General features: G+C 46.8%; 1 protein-coding gene across 2 annotated transcripts in view; it reads right to left on the bottom strand.

Moving 5' to 3' along the window:
- Positions 1-15,369, bottom strand: part of LOC135373893 (uncharacterized) — a 113,631-nt gene that overhangs the window by 73,176 nt on the left and 25,086 nt on the right. For both annotated transcript variants that reach the window (XM_064606932.1, XM_064606933.1), the window contains exon 2: positions 9,108-9,271. In XM_064606932.1, the coding sequence (XP_064463002.1) occupies positions 9,108-9,271 (164 nt within the window). The remainder of the gene's footprint in view (positions 1-9,107; positions 9,272-15,369) is intronic.

Raw genomic sequence — 15,369 nt, 5'->3', positions numbered from 1 at the left:
TTCGTGCGACCATGTCCCGAATCCGGCCCTCCCCGACCCGCCGTCATCTTCGAAGCCATACGTTCGTCGCACCGGACCTCGCGACGTCAACGCACGTTTTCGTTCGGCGCGACTCCGTCCGACGCGCATTGCAACCACACTACGACGGCCCCTACCTCGTCCTGGAACGGCACCCTAAGTGGTACCGACTGTCCATCCAGGGCCGCCCGGACACAGTATCTCTCGACCGTCTCAAACCGGCCCACGTCGACGCGTCGTCACTGGCCACTTTCACCCTGCCAGGTGACCTTGGCCCTGACACCCCCACCCATCCGCAAAGCGTCGCAACGGCTACTACCCCTGCTCTCGTTCCTCCCAAAACGGTATCCTGGAGCCTCATTCTACGCCGTTCTTATCGCCCAGGCTTCTGACGTTTTTTTTTCCCTCTTCTATGGGGGAGGGGGAGCGATGTGTCAGCACCATTGCCAACTCTCGTCCCGCGCCGTCGGTTCAAGCTATGCGCCACCGGCGCGAGAGCAGCTATTTCGGCCCTGGCTTTAGGACCACCGATACATTAAAAAGGCTACTTCCTCTCCTGACCGGTAGGCGATGCGCCAGTGTCACCAGCCGCTATCTCTAGTGACTGGCGCTGTCGTTTTCCGAAAATGTGCAAGGTGGAACGGACTTGCGAGCTCTTGCACGAAAACGGTAGTGGTACCAGCACATGCCAGCTGGGGATGGGGAGCGGCGGCGATGCGATGATTGCGAGCGCTGCGGGGAGCGGGAAGACCGTCGGAGCGCTGCGACTTCGAGCTGAAGCGCCGCAATCTGGTCGGCGAGCACGGAAAGATCGACTGGTTGTGCCGAGCTGGTGGTGTCGGTATGGGGTGGATGGAGCTCGGAATGTCGTGGCGGAGCTACGGCAGCAATCTGAGGTGGTGCCATCTCCAGAACTCGGTCGGCGAGATTGGCCAGGTCATTGAGGCTCATGTTGTCGGCAGCAGCCAGAACCATGCAGACATTCGCGGGCAACCTTTGCAAAAAGAGCTGGCGAAGGAGCGAGTCGTCCAGGGCGTCGGGTCGGTCGCCCAAAAGTTGACGCATGCGGCGGAGGAGCTGCGATGGGGAGCGATCTCCATGTTCTTCTTCCGTCAACAGCCTTTGATACCGCCTCTGCTCCGACATTGAGGTCCGACGAATGAGCTCAGCCTTGAGGGCGTCATGCGGCGTATGCGCTGGAGGGGAGGCGACCAGATCTCTGACTTCAGTTGCCTCTGTTGGAGAGAGCGCCGCGACGACATGGTAAAACTTCGTCAGTTCGTTGGTAATGCCTCTGAGAGCAAACTGCGCTTCCGCTTGCCCAAACCAGACCACCGGTTCCGCGGGCCAGAAAGAGGGCAGCTTGAGTGACACGGCAGCGACGTGGAGTGGGGCCGGAGCTGAAGAAGGAAGTGCAGTCTGGGAAACGGCGTAATGGAACGCTGGATTCGCAAGGGCTGGCGAAGGGGCCTGTCCAGGAACCTGAGGCGGCGGTGACCGGGGGACGGCTAGGGTAGGAGGAGATGCTGGGGCGGGAGGTGTTCCGGTAGCCATCCTACCGAAAAAAAAATTCTGTGCCGCAAAGGTTCAGAAGTCGTCCAGATCACGTTCGGGTCACCAGTTGTTGTGACTGACACGACAAACAGGTCAGGAGAGGAAGTAGCCTTTTTAATGTATCGGTGGTCCTAAAGCCAGGGCCGAACTAACTGCTCTCGCGCCGGTGGCGCGTAGCTTGAACCGACGGCGCGGGACGAGAGTTGGCAATGGTGCTGCCACAAACTAATTGCTAACTTGCTATAAAGCAATACTGAACATACATTCGTCGACGCTTTTCACGGACAGACCAGAGATGACACCTTTATATGGTACACCATCTTCAACTGGGGGCACCATCCTCGAACACCATCCTCAAACTACCACATATGTGTCTTTGCCCTGTTTGGGCAAACCCCTAGCGGGGTTTGCCGGAATGATATCACTGTCTGATGTGCGTTTCACGCCTATAACGTAGAGAAAAGTATTCACGATTCCGAAAATGTTGCTACCACCTCAGTTCGATGCTAATCATCACACTACAAGCACCATGAGTCTTCACAGCTGTTCTGGCTAAGCAAAGGCATTAAAACTGGCTGGCCAGTCTCTCCGCATACCAAGAAGAAGTATCCTTCTTTTCGTCGTGAATCACAGGTCATGATTTAACACAATCAGCCTACTTGGAAAGTACCACACAGCCAACGTCTGCAATTTAACGCATCTTAGAGAAAGTTCGACCACAGAAGTGGAAGTGTACGCTGCCGAAAGATCCCTGCATTCTTTCCTCCAACGATATTTGAAACCACACAGAAAGCCGTAGCGTCTCGGAGTCGCCACGGCAACGTACGTTACCAGAGCATCACCTATCACCCGCTAAGAGTAGAGAAAGCACGATCTGTTGCATTGGGTACTGTTTTGGAATTACGCGACCGGGGAACCTGCTTCGCTTCTCCCGAGTTTGAAGACCTTTGCCAGCCCCAAGTGGAGTGCAGCACATTCTCAACTCCTCCAGACACCCTCAGGCAAATGGGCAAGTGAAATGCGCACTTGTGCCGATGATTTCAACTGCTATAAAGAAGGGCGACCACAAGGATTGGGACGCTGAAATCACTAGTATAGAGAGAGATTTAAACAACGCAGTATGCAAAACTACAAGCAAGGTACTGTTTGAAACATTGCATGGCTACTCGCCCAATTTTCGTGACGGTAGACTACACCAGTTAGCGGATGAAAGGAATGACGCGATGTGGATGAAGACGAGCAGAGCAAAGAACAAGAGCACATGAAGGCACAGTACGACAAGCGTCATTACAAAGCCACGGAATATCAAGTATGAGATATTGTTGTCCTACAGCGTGCCGCTGAGAAGATAGGGCAACCCACGAAAACGCAACAGAAGTATCCAGGACCACTGGTCGTTACTCACTGTATTCCAGGAGACACGTATCGAGTGATGGATTTCAGAGAAAGCGGACGACAGCATAGGTTCGCTACTACGGCGCGCGTGTCGCAGATGCAACTGTGGGGACACTGCGAGGACCCTTCTGCAGAATAGGAGGAATCAAACGAAAGCGATGAGGAAGACGGACGCAGAATCCCCAGCAAGTCCTCCAATGCGGTCACCTCGGAAACGCCGAGAGACAAACTCCAACGCATCAAATTTAACAGAACTAGTACGACCTCTTGAGGACAAGAGAAATTTCGAGGACGACCGAATGTAGGGAAAAAATGAAGATGTAAACTCCAGGAGGAAAAGTGAGAGGCGCCAGCCAATTCCAGGGGAAAGAGAAAGAGAGACTGTAACCGTACACTCAGAATCCAAAGGGTGTTCTCAAGTGTATTGAGACTAAAGGGTGCGTCATTTCATTGGTGTGATCGGCGTTGTTCGGATTCATTCCTTTGTGTACCTAAATAATGTCTTGTGCATTGATGTGTACCACCGTTGGGAAGAAATAAAACGAACTATGTTTTGGTTCGTGATCACTCATTTAGTCTGTTGTCTCAAAGGTATAATCTACACCTTATTTGTTTTTTGTTTTTTCTTTGTGGCGTGCTTCCTGTATCTTGAAAATGACACGCATGACAGAAAGCACGCATCTCACGTATTCACCGGACACGTGAGTCCGCGGATGAGACAAATTCCTTATGAGCTGCGCACCGGACGTTCGTTCACGTTATTTGCAAAAGCTAGGCAACTTATTTTTTTGTTTTTATTTTGTTCGCGCCTATTTATGGTAATCTGCTGGGACTACAATATTACAATTTACCAATAATTTTTAACCTACCTTTCACTTGTACACAGATGTCTACTGCCGTATCCGTAGCCTTCGCAAACAAGACTTGGTTCCCAGCAGATACAGGCCTTCCATAAGACAACAATGTCTTCTAGTTCGAGTCAAGTATGCAAAGCTTATAACTACATCTGTGGTGTCACAGCAAACGTCGAACACGCTCTCACATTATGTATTACAATATGCGGCCTAAGAGGCATATAGCATTTGTATTACCTTTACAGCGTTTATTTCGGTATGCCTCAGATGCCCTTAGAGCATTTGATGTCTAATATTAGCAGACAGGCCTATGAAAGTATGAAAATCCAAAATCACTGCCATATGCACTTACACGAACACAGAAAGACCGATGTACCAAGCTACGGTGGAAGAAAAAGGGGGATGATGTTTCTCTACCACACATCTGAAGAAGAGATTTCGCTCGAAATGCTCGGATTAGGAAAAAATTGTTCCGGAAAAACAAGGGCCAAAAATACAGGGGCGTAGTGGTAGGTAGTCAGGCTTGGGGTATCTTGAGTACCGTACTCTAAATACTGTACCTGAAATACTTTTGTTGGTATCTTAGTATCTCACTGAGTACCCTTCGTGAAAAGTATTTGTACTGTTATTAAAATACTTCTTTCAGTATTTAGTACTCAGTACTCTAATTACACTTTCCTTTTTGTCGAACATTCAGATGGGCACTCTTTTTACTTTTTCTTTTGCGCACCTGACCACAGTTGATCTTTCCAGGCAGTTTCAAAGGATGTCCACGCTGTTATCGGTTGACTTGAAACACCACTTGTGTTCTGACATTAAACTCGGCTCTCAGTGCAACGACTCCTCTTTTGTGCGGGTGTGCCCGATGTGTTGTCCAGAAGAGCTCAGCCTTATATTGTCCTCTTGTATTGCTTTCCTACTTCGTCTTCTAACCTACTTTTTTGTGTGTTACGTTCTGGGAGACCTTTGATACGCGCCTCTCGGGCGGTTCACACATTGGTTCGGGATAATTGGTGAACCCATCATGAATCACAGGAAAGTTTGTTTCAAAGGAAGAGAGGATGGTTGTTGGATGACCACTTTGAAATTCTGCTACTACTGCGTGCAAATAAAGCACATGTCTAATTTGCAGGCATTTTTGAAACTTCTGTGGCTGTTTATTTATTGAGTATCTTATAGTATCTTAAATACTTTTCATAGTATTTACCACTCTCTTTACTCTATGTTGAATACGTTTTGCGCTCAGTATTTAGTACTGTATTTTAAATACTTTTTTGTAGTATCTGCTACATGTCTGCAGATAGCCGATGAAGCGAACCGAGTGTTACATGTGTTAACCGATAACGAAATCTACATTTCACTCAACGAGCAACATAGAATCGATATCATTCGCTGCACTAGTTCGCTAGCGACATCGTTCGCTGGATGGTAGTTTTTTCTGTTTTGTTTTCCTATTGTTGGCCAGAGACTGGATTTACAGTTGCCCATTGCATCTTTTCTGTGTAGATGTTTACGGATAATAAAAGCTGCATACCCACTCATTCATTGTTTCATTGCCCTTACAACTCCGCTTCGCTGAAGGTGCGGTTCATCGACATGGAATGTATGCGATAACAACTGCAAAATCTTTGTCTGACCAACAATAGGAAAACACTAGCTTCCAGGTTGAGTTGGGAACTACACCCGACTACATCCGACGACACCCATATAGAGCGAGCGTGAAGGCGGATGCTCAGGATAGCGTTTCATTTCATCGGTAGGAATACAGAAGGTAACGCGTCATTTTGCTCACTGCTGTGTACTACTTCCTTTTATAAAAGAACGCGGCTACCAATTTTCCAACCTATCTACCAGAAATACGTACAAAGCAGATGACCTTGGAGAATCACCGGTGGTGAGTCACTCCGTGTCATAGTCAAGATTTATTTGTTGTTGGAGAATCGCTTCCTCACCTTGCCGCGTTGTCTGTACTCCGCAAATACGAGAGAGAGAGAGAGAGAGAGAGAGGGGGGGGGACATAAAGACCAGATGGCAACCGCACAATACAAACGGCAGAGCAAATGTAACAGCTTTTATGTCCGTCGTTCTAGCTTGTATTGTTCATTAGCATCAATGTTCACTTTAAAAAGCCTGTCTGCCAACTTCAACAAATAATGAGGGCGAATGATCGAGGGCATAGACTTGATCGGTTATGATCCATTTTATCTGCTGTTCACAACGGCGCTCCTGTAGTTTTCGGTGCACGGAACCCCGCGAGATCATTATTTGCGCCCAAGCAACCAGGGACCTCATCTTGGTACACCAGGCTTTCAATTTTCGGTGTTCTATGAACAGAGGGCCTGCTCCTGGGTAGCAACTAATGACGTTTTCTTTGGAAGCAAACAAATAAAAAAATCGATTTAGTTTAATAATAATAATAGCTCGTGATGAGGCATCATGACGTACGCCTTTGTGAGAGAGGAGAGCGGCAGAGAGCGCGCAAGGGCTGATTAGAGGCGAATGTTACGCGGAGTCATTCCCGTATGACATTCCAAAATCCCACCCCGGAGAGATTTTCTCGAATGCCTGAGAACCCTTGACAGTACAATTAATTCAGTTGTGATGTACTACAAACTGACAAGTTGTCTAATGCTAACAACATTTATACCATTGGGGATGGATGTTCCAGCCGTACCCTGTATTGTGTAAACTGGAGCCAATACCCTGAACCCGCAAGAAGACTACCTTCATGTAGACAGACAAATGCTGTTTCGTGTCATCATTGCGGAGCAGGATGCGGCAGCAATGATAGCTGCTTATTTCATTTGTCGTATTTTATACCCAAGGAACTGCATGTTTGTTTGAGAGACGGCCTTTCACTAGAAGTAACATGACTCCGACCACACGCTTTGGTATTTGAGTATGTGTAACAAATAAGCCTTCTCATAATAAACACGTTGCTGGGAGATCTGAATTACGTTACTTTCAGGCATATAACGAGCCAAAGTAACTGTGGATGTGCCTCTGTTACACCCTTACACCCCTATTGGGGTGTGAGTTATCGTACACCCTTTTCGCGCCAATATGGGTGCAACAAAGTTTAGTGCGCGCTCAGGCTGGGTTTTTGCGCGCCGAAGTTTGCATTTCACTTCGGCCGGTGTGTTTCGCGGTCCGGTTAAGCAAGAACGAGTAGGCAGGTAACGCATAGTTATACAGAAGTATTTCGAGGTTTAGTATGGCTTAGTATTTACGCAGCGTCCTTTTGACTCCTCGTTCGGCAGCAACGGTAATACACTTTGCTGCACACCGTTTTCTGGCATTCTCAGCCGGAAATTTGATAGCTCTATACTTGGGCGAATGCTCCGCAGCACGTGGTTTACACTGTAATTCTGTGGTGTCGGCTGACACTGTGCGGCAAACACTACAGCGTCTCAGCAGATCGCAGGCGGTCTAACGTGTAATAGGAAGTGACGAACCAGGTTTCTGTTGTGTTTGTATGTTCCTACATGAGAACAATTAATTTCTGACAATTAAAGAAGCTGTCAAACCAAAGATCCACAACATGATGTCAGCCACTTCAAAGGAATGAGGTAATGGAATGGAGGCAAAGGAATGAGGAATGAGGCTTATCATGTATTAGGAACCGCTATCGTAAAGTCCTTCCAATCTGCTATACCCCGCTCGACGAAACGTTTCTTATCAGCTGAAGCACCAATAAAGAAACAAACGAGGGGGAGACAGCGCATCGCGAGACGGAAAGGGCCCCTCTCCACTGACGCTAAGCTTCACCGAAGCCTAAAGTGCGTTAAAGAAATGCATTTAATAAGCAAAATTCGGGAAACCCCGGCGCTGGAGCTGGAATGCATGAATGTTACATACTGTGTCCTTTTCTGGGACGGGTTGGAGTATCTTATACCACGCATTGGTTCACGACTTAAAGTGTCCTTCACATGCCAACGCGGGTCTCGAAAAAAAATATTTTCTAGTACTGTAGTAAAATAGTACTTTTCTAGTTTTTTGAAAGCACATTGTGGAAGCATTGTACAATCGAATCACACAATGCTGTTATTTTTATCTGAAGTGTCGCTAGCGCAGGAGGTACTTCTCAGAGAAAAACGACACTGTTTTTTTATGTACACCGGTAACACCATACAGCGTGATGCCGCGTTTATTTTACCGGTGAATTCTAAAATAAAGACAGCAAAAAATGACAAACACGTTGAAAATCACGTCCTTTGCGCGTCCTATTAGAGAGTGAGGGGGAAACCTATTTTGCATGAGGTGTATAGGGTAGAGTGTCGCATCTTCCAATGACACAAAAATCACATTTAGAAAACCATAGAGTTAAGCATGAACCAATGACTCGCGAAAATGTAAGGTATACTTTTCTCACTCGGCGCAACCTTTCGGGCCCTTTCAAATATTGAAGAAAACGTATTTTGAACAGAACCCTTTTAGGCTACTCTTCCCTCGAGGTCCTCTACCTACACAATTAAAAAAAAATATCGGTGATGGTCGAGCGGCATGTTTGGACCACCTGGCATGAGATGGCCCACCTAGCACGTCACATCAGGCGATCGATATTGTATGCTTTAGGTTACTTCATCTTACGATACGGTATGCCGCCAAGGCAGCATCCCTCATGTTCGGTGCCCAAAGTCCCAACACCTTCACTATAGAAGACCCTGCTGTCTGCTCAAGCAGGTGTAGCTTTCAGTGTAGATCTTTGAGATACATACCTGTGCAGTGAATTATAATATGCTCACTATCATCCACCGTTGCACAAGCCGAACAATTCGATGAGTCGGCCATTCCAACTTTATGAAGAACATGACGACCATAAGGCACATTCAGCCGACACCATGGGATGGATACAACCTTCTAGGATTCTCTGTGCATGATCTTGGGATAATTGTGAATAGTGGGCGTCTGATGAACATGTGAATAGCGGACTTCAATAGCGAGCGAGCGGGTGGCTATTCACGAAGTTGACGAAGAACTAAAGATAAATCATGGCTAGGCCTACCAGAATGTTCACGAAAAGCTGCGCTGCCGTAAAGTACCTCTCGGGTTGGTATCGAGGCAGCTCACCGTGCCGAACTTGAACAACGCCCCAAGGGCGTCAGTGAAGCCGTAATATGGCGCTATGACTGCCCTCCATCAGATTTCTTCTAAAATACCGTTTACGGTGGTCGTACCGTTTAATATCGTAGAACGCGTGACACAGCGTAAGCACTTATTTGCAAAACATAGAACTAAAAGACTCGTAAGTGAAAAAATGAATTCGTTAATTCTAGAACAACTTACATATTCGCTGATAGGAACGCCGTCTTCACGTGTGGTTCTTAGGAGCAATCGATCCCCGTAAGCTGACTTCTGTCGGAGATTTAGTGTGAAATCATTGTTCAGTTTGAGTATTGTTGCGCCATTATCCGCTCTTCCTTGAAGGATTTGTGGATACACGACAGTTCCTAGGACAAAATTTGAAATCAATGGCTAAGTTGTTACTGTGAGAAAACAATCAATCAATTCAGCATGATATGGAAACGAGATTGTCGTGAGGTCATGCTGAGAGCTGCCTAGCCCGTGTCTCTGACGTAATGTACCGCGTGGAACCAGTTACACGATACTAGAAGCGAGACCACCCACAACATAGTGCAGCAGATATTGGATGTGTTACGGCGAATTCGGGTGGTCAATTCATGGCAACACGGCCTAGCGCTGGGAAATTGCTAGGTCGGCGCCCCAGCAAGGACACGTGACCGTTGCCACCCAAGCATGACTGCCAGGAATCTAGCGGTTTTAGTGACTTGGATCATGCTAGGGCATCGCGGCATCGCGTCGTCTGCTAAACCACGTGAACTGCGGCGTGCGGGCCAATGAAGGCATTCGCCACCGTTGCAGTGCGGATGGGACGATATCGGATACAGTTGGGCAACCCGCTGCTCGATCGTTTCGAAACCGAGCGAAAACTGTGCTAGCTGTTAAGTTACGAGCGCTCGGAAAGCTTCATGCAGAACATGCGAGTTTGCTTCGCTTTGGCCAGTCGGGATCTCGCAACATGTTGCCACGAAATGACCATCCGAATTCGCCAATCGTGTGTGTTCTTGTAGGTATTGCTTCCATTGTATGTAATGTAAAAAACACAGCTATAATCAAGTATCTGACGATGTAACGGCTGAAGAAATGATACCTGTCGGTGTGCCAACGTGTGATAACGATAGGCGAGGCGGCCAATGTATAGCTTGTCGTACAGCTTATCGACAATTTGGAGGACGAAGGCGCAATGAAGTTAATGGGAAGACGGGTTCAAGTGTCCCAACAGTTCTCTTTTTTTTTCAAGAAGCTAATAGCAGTGCACCACCTCGCGATTTCTTGCTATGCGCTCCAGATATATTGGGTAAGTACTGCTAAGCGTTCTTGGCTTACTAAAAACACCATTCAAATTGCTGCCTTTACCGCAACTTCTGCTCCGTCAAAAGAGACTGCCAACCAGCCTGGAGTCAGACAGTATATGCAGTACCTTTCCCCAAACGACAAGCTCGTACGTAAACATCCTCTCGCCACTAAATTGTAATATGAAGTGGTGCACGGACATTTCTATTCGTTATATGGATGGAGAATAATTATCAGGCTAAGAACCTCTCAAGTGGTGTCAATATTCACTTGAGACTACACGCAGTGGAAACAATGCTTCATCTTCGTGCGACGTTTTTCTTTTTGTAATTTTCAAGGAACACATCAATGAAAGAAAATAATATTTGGCAAGGAGCATCCTATCTCGAATTGAGAACTCTCCACTCGTTCTCTGTGTGGTTGTGTCCCTGCATTGAGACAATTCCGTGCTTGATGTATATCATATACAGAGTGTCTTTACTCGTTGCAGAGTGTTTTTTTTTTTTTTCTAAAGCGATGAAAGCGGAGCAGCTATCCTCTTTGCCAGTGGATTATACGATCAGGCGGAAAGAATTTTTTCGAAGAAATTTCGAAGAGAAAGAATATTATTTATAGGCATACTTGTAGGTAGCTAGGGGTGGCCAGTAATACTCATATTTTTTATTATAACAGAGATACATAATACTTTGATTCCAAAGTATTATAAAGCATAATACTATTACTTCTGTGTATTACATGAGTAATACTAGTAATACTTTATCCTAGAAACTCAACTCTAAGACGCGGATTACCACGAAAGATAAGGCAGAAATACGGCCACAAATACAGAATTTGCGACGCATTTGATTCTTCAATTATTGTTTATTGGAGGCATTTAGATTTTAACTGGAACGTTTACTTTAAGCTTCCTGCATACTCCAGAGAGCTGACCGGTGTATCCAGGGTGGAACATCACAATACGCTTAGCTCAACTATACGAAATACAAGTGAAAAAAAAAAAACACAACCCGCGAACGACACGACGCGTCTGTGTTCCGCTTTTTCACTATGTATCAGCTGGCCTGCACTCTTGCCCTTTTGCCATTACGAAATACAATGCCTTAAAGTAGGAAGTGAGTTGCCTCAGGACAGAAGCCGCCAGAAGCCGCCGATATTTCGAACAGAGACTGTTCTTCTTCTGGGCACCGTCCTCATCATTGGCATGGTATTTAAAGGGTTATGTGTGACGTGTTTAAAGGTTCATGCGAATTGTGGGTCAACAGCCCGGAGGGGAGAAATGTTCCGTACGGGTTTCTACGGCCGGAGTGAATGGCTGCTTTGTTAGAGTGTGGAGGGGATTATGTGAACGTAGTGATCTAGGCTACAGACCGGTTACAGAAAAATGGAAGGTTCACGAACACGTGGACGAAACGGGACAACAGGCAAGAATTGGCAAGCATAGCGAAAGATAAGGAGGTTAGTGGTTACGTGGGGAAAAATTCCAGAACGAGCAAAGGTGTTTTTTTTTTAATATTTGTAATACAAAGTTGTGGCATGCAATAAAGAAAGTAGAAAGCAGTGGCCATGTTGCCTTAAAGTGTGCTCTATATAGCTCTGTTGGAATGGTGCTGATGCAGTCAATTAAAACTGGTGCACAGTATTACATCATGGACGGCCAACGGCGATCATTTACGATGCCATGCTTGTACTATTCGCCAACTAAGTATACGGATGATGACTTATTGTTTCGAGCCTTGAGATGAAGTTTCAAAGTTGATGTGGAGTGTCTCGATGCGCTCATGAATTTTGAGCACAATCGACACTTCGCTCTCAGTCTTGCGCTGTCATTATTCGGCTCAGTTTGGACGACAAAAAATCGACAATTCAAACTCGTGCGACTAGATGTACACGCAGTGCTGTAGATGACAAAAATATTGTAAATGGAATCATTAATCCTTAGGGGACGCTCACCTAGAAGGAATGCAGGGGGCTTCCAGTAACCTCTAGCCCTGAGGTCATTCTCTTTAGGGGAATTTGGGGTAAGCGCATACTTGGTTATTGCTTGTGACCAAACATTTCTAGAACACAGGAAAATTACTTATAAGGCGCACTGTTGACACTGGGTAGGCAAGACTTCAGGCCAAGTATTACAGCTTTTAGAATATTATAATACACGTAATACTTCAATTTGGGTATTATACTACAGATACAAATACATAAAAAAATGAGTATTATAATACATAATACAAATACCCAAAACTATTACAGGAATAGTGTGATAATACGAAATATTACTATTACTGCCCATCCCTGCTTGTAGGTAACTTAAAGTGACGGTCGCATCCGGAAACCCATCTGTGACACCGTTACTCTCTTCGGCATCGGCCGACAATGTACCCGGCTGTTTTTTTTTTTGTCCGAAAAGTGCTTATATATTAAATAAACGATTTTCAGAGATCAGCGCTGCTTTCCCGGCGCACAAGCTCAGTCAGTGTGACGTCACAACGTACGCGGAGGAGTGAAAACGCGACGCTCAGAGAGGATAAGGCGCCGTCCAGACGCCCCGTAACTCTATGGGACTCCCGCAGAATTCCTTTTCTCAAGGACGCTCACTCAGGGACTGACGTTTTCTCGTTTTTGCGAGAGAGGGAATTCCGGCATTCTGTCAACATCCGTCCTCTGCTCTTGTCATGTATTCCATCGAATAACAGTCAAACTACGCCACTATTGCGCGTCGGATTTTCGATAACGTGGTCCGTGCGGCACGGGCAATACGATGACACTATAGTTTCGAAATCTACCGTAACAGATGCGACCGTCCCTTTAATCAAACAACACCAACGACTTTATTGGGAGATGATGAATGGGGATTTCATTGCCAGGCGCTATATTCTACCCCATTGCTGGTGGTGACGCGGGGAATGAAATAATGAGCCCCTTCACAATAAGGATCGAAGTCCTATGTTTTTCAAAAAGATGAAGAGAGCTTTGAGGGCAGAAGGTTGGTGGGCTGGATGTGGCCAGGGTCCAAGCAATTTTGTGAGAGAGAGTGGCGGGAGTCCAGCTCGTTAAGGGATCCGGAGAGCACGGTACGGGAAGGTTGGTATTGTGGGCAACGGAGAAGAGTATGCTCTATATCTTCTACAGCCCCGCAGTGAGTGCATTGGGGATAGTCAACTTGCCTCAAGCGGTAACGCCACTGCGCTGTAAAAGCCACATCGAGGCGCATTCGGTGAACTAATGCGGCATCTTGACGAGAGCTATGTCGATGCATGTGGAAAGCGAGCGCTGGATCAATTCTGCTCAGCATGGCTGGGGGCAGAATGTCAGTGGTCCATTGGCGGGAAGCCAGAGGAGTCACGAGGCGTCGAACCTCTCAGCAGGGCAATACTATTTCGTGTCCGAGACGAGAGAGCTGCTTCCGCGGCGCTGTCGGCCTGTTCGTTCCCCTCGACACCGCAATGGGTTGGAACCCATTTTAGAACAAGCATGTGCCCTGCTTCGTAGACAGGGTTGTAAGCCATTAGCACATCCAACACCAACGGTGCGGATGAGCCTTGGATGCGAGAATTTTCAATTACTTGCAGTGCAGATATAGAGTCAGTGAACACGACCCATTCCCGCGGGGTAAAATCTGTGAGAGCCAAACTATTCAATTCGGCCTCACCGTCATTGGCATGAGCCAGCAGTGGGGCCGCTACATGCATATAAGCGCGGGCCACGTGCTGTTGTGCGTTCTTCATCGTATGACGTTCATCATCATACGTCGTTAGTCATAAATGTTGGATCCTTGCTTCAGCTCATTCGGCCCTTCACCACCCAAATTGTTAGGTATATCTATTTCGTCATTTTCTCATTGTATATGTCATACCAGAGTGCTAGTAAACTGTCTGTGTGTTATCCAAATGCCGTATTCCTGAATCTTCTTTTGAGTTTGGCAGCTAGCCAGGGACATATGGTCTGTCAAGGACGCTTGTCTACATTATTCACCCCTTTCCCTCGGCGTGTATGGCGTATGTATAATGCTCAGTCACACTGGTCATACAATTCTTGTATGATTATACATCGTCTCGAACATGTGTTGTTCAAACATCGGTCACACTGGTTATACAACTTAGCGGGAGGAACAGTGGGAGTGGCTTAAACACTGATGTATGAAACAAGTCAGTGTCACAGTAACCAAACGAGGAGTTTATATACTTTCCTTTAGCCGCCATCGCTGCTCAAAATTTACGAAGACGACGAGGACTAGGCTGCACCTGCTGAATATCGATTGTCTGCTGCAACTACGGGTGCGTTTTCTTATTCAACTCTGGCAACTCTGAGTTACTCTCAGTCGGCGAAGTCGACGGGTGCGTGAGTATGAAGTGTAATTCAGTACACAATGTAGTCAATACGTGACAGCGCTATACCGAAAATATGGTGGCTCGTCTGGTTTTGATCTTGGCTGTCTCTTTTGAAACGCAACAGTCAATCATGGCAGAAGTAAATACGGAAAGCACAGAGATTGCGCCTGCGGCTCTTGTTCTCCTCGAAGTCGTACAAGCGCTTGACGACGAAGGGCCGCATCGACGAGCACGTAGAAGTGTCTGGGTCAAGCCGTATTTGAAGCGTCGTCTGCAACTCAGTTGTTACGAAAACCTTATGCGGGAACTCGCCATGGAGGACATGGACAGCTACAGCCGATATATTCGTATGGACGTCGGGATGTTCGAGTACTTATTGAACCTGGTGCGTCCTCACATTGAAAAACACGACACAAATTGTAGGACTGCAATTTGGGCTGGGGAACGACTTTCAGTCACCCTGAGGCACCTCGCAACTGGTGAGAAACTGGAAACGACACCGTAGTGCTCTACATACGCATTGATTTATCTACAGGTGAATCATTCAATTCACTTCCGCGTGGCTCATAACACCATGTCAAGGAGAGTGCGTCAAGTGTGTAAGGCTCTGTACAACGTCCTCAAACCACTTTACTGAGGACACCTACAACTGAGGACGAGTGGAAGCAAGTCGCAGTGGCTTTTGAGGATGCGTGGAAGTTTCCAAACTGTATTGGAGCCCTAGACGGAAAGCACGTTGAGATCTTACCTCCGCCAAAGTCTGGGGCTATGTACAGAAATTACAAAGGCAGCTTCAGCATTGTGCTGATGGCACTTGTTGTGGCCGACCTCGAGTTTCTGTACATCGA

This window comes from Ornithodoros turicata, unplaced genomic scaffold (genome assembly GCF_037126465.1).
Source record: "Ornithodoros turicata isolate Travis unplaced genomic scaffold, ASM3712646v1 Chromosome34, whole genome shotgun sequence".
NCBI lineage: Eukaryota > Metazoa > Arthropoda > Arachnida > Ixodida > Argasidae > Ornithodoros > Ornithodoros turicata.
The sequence above is the reverse complement of the archived record's forward strand: the minus strand, read 5'-3'. Positions and strand labels throughout refer to the sequence as shown.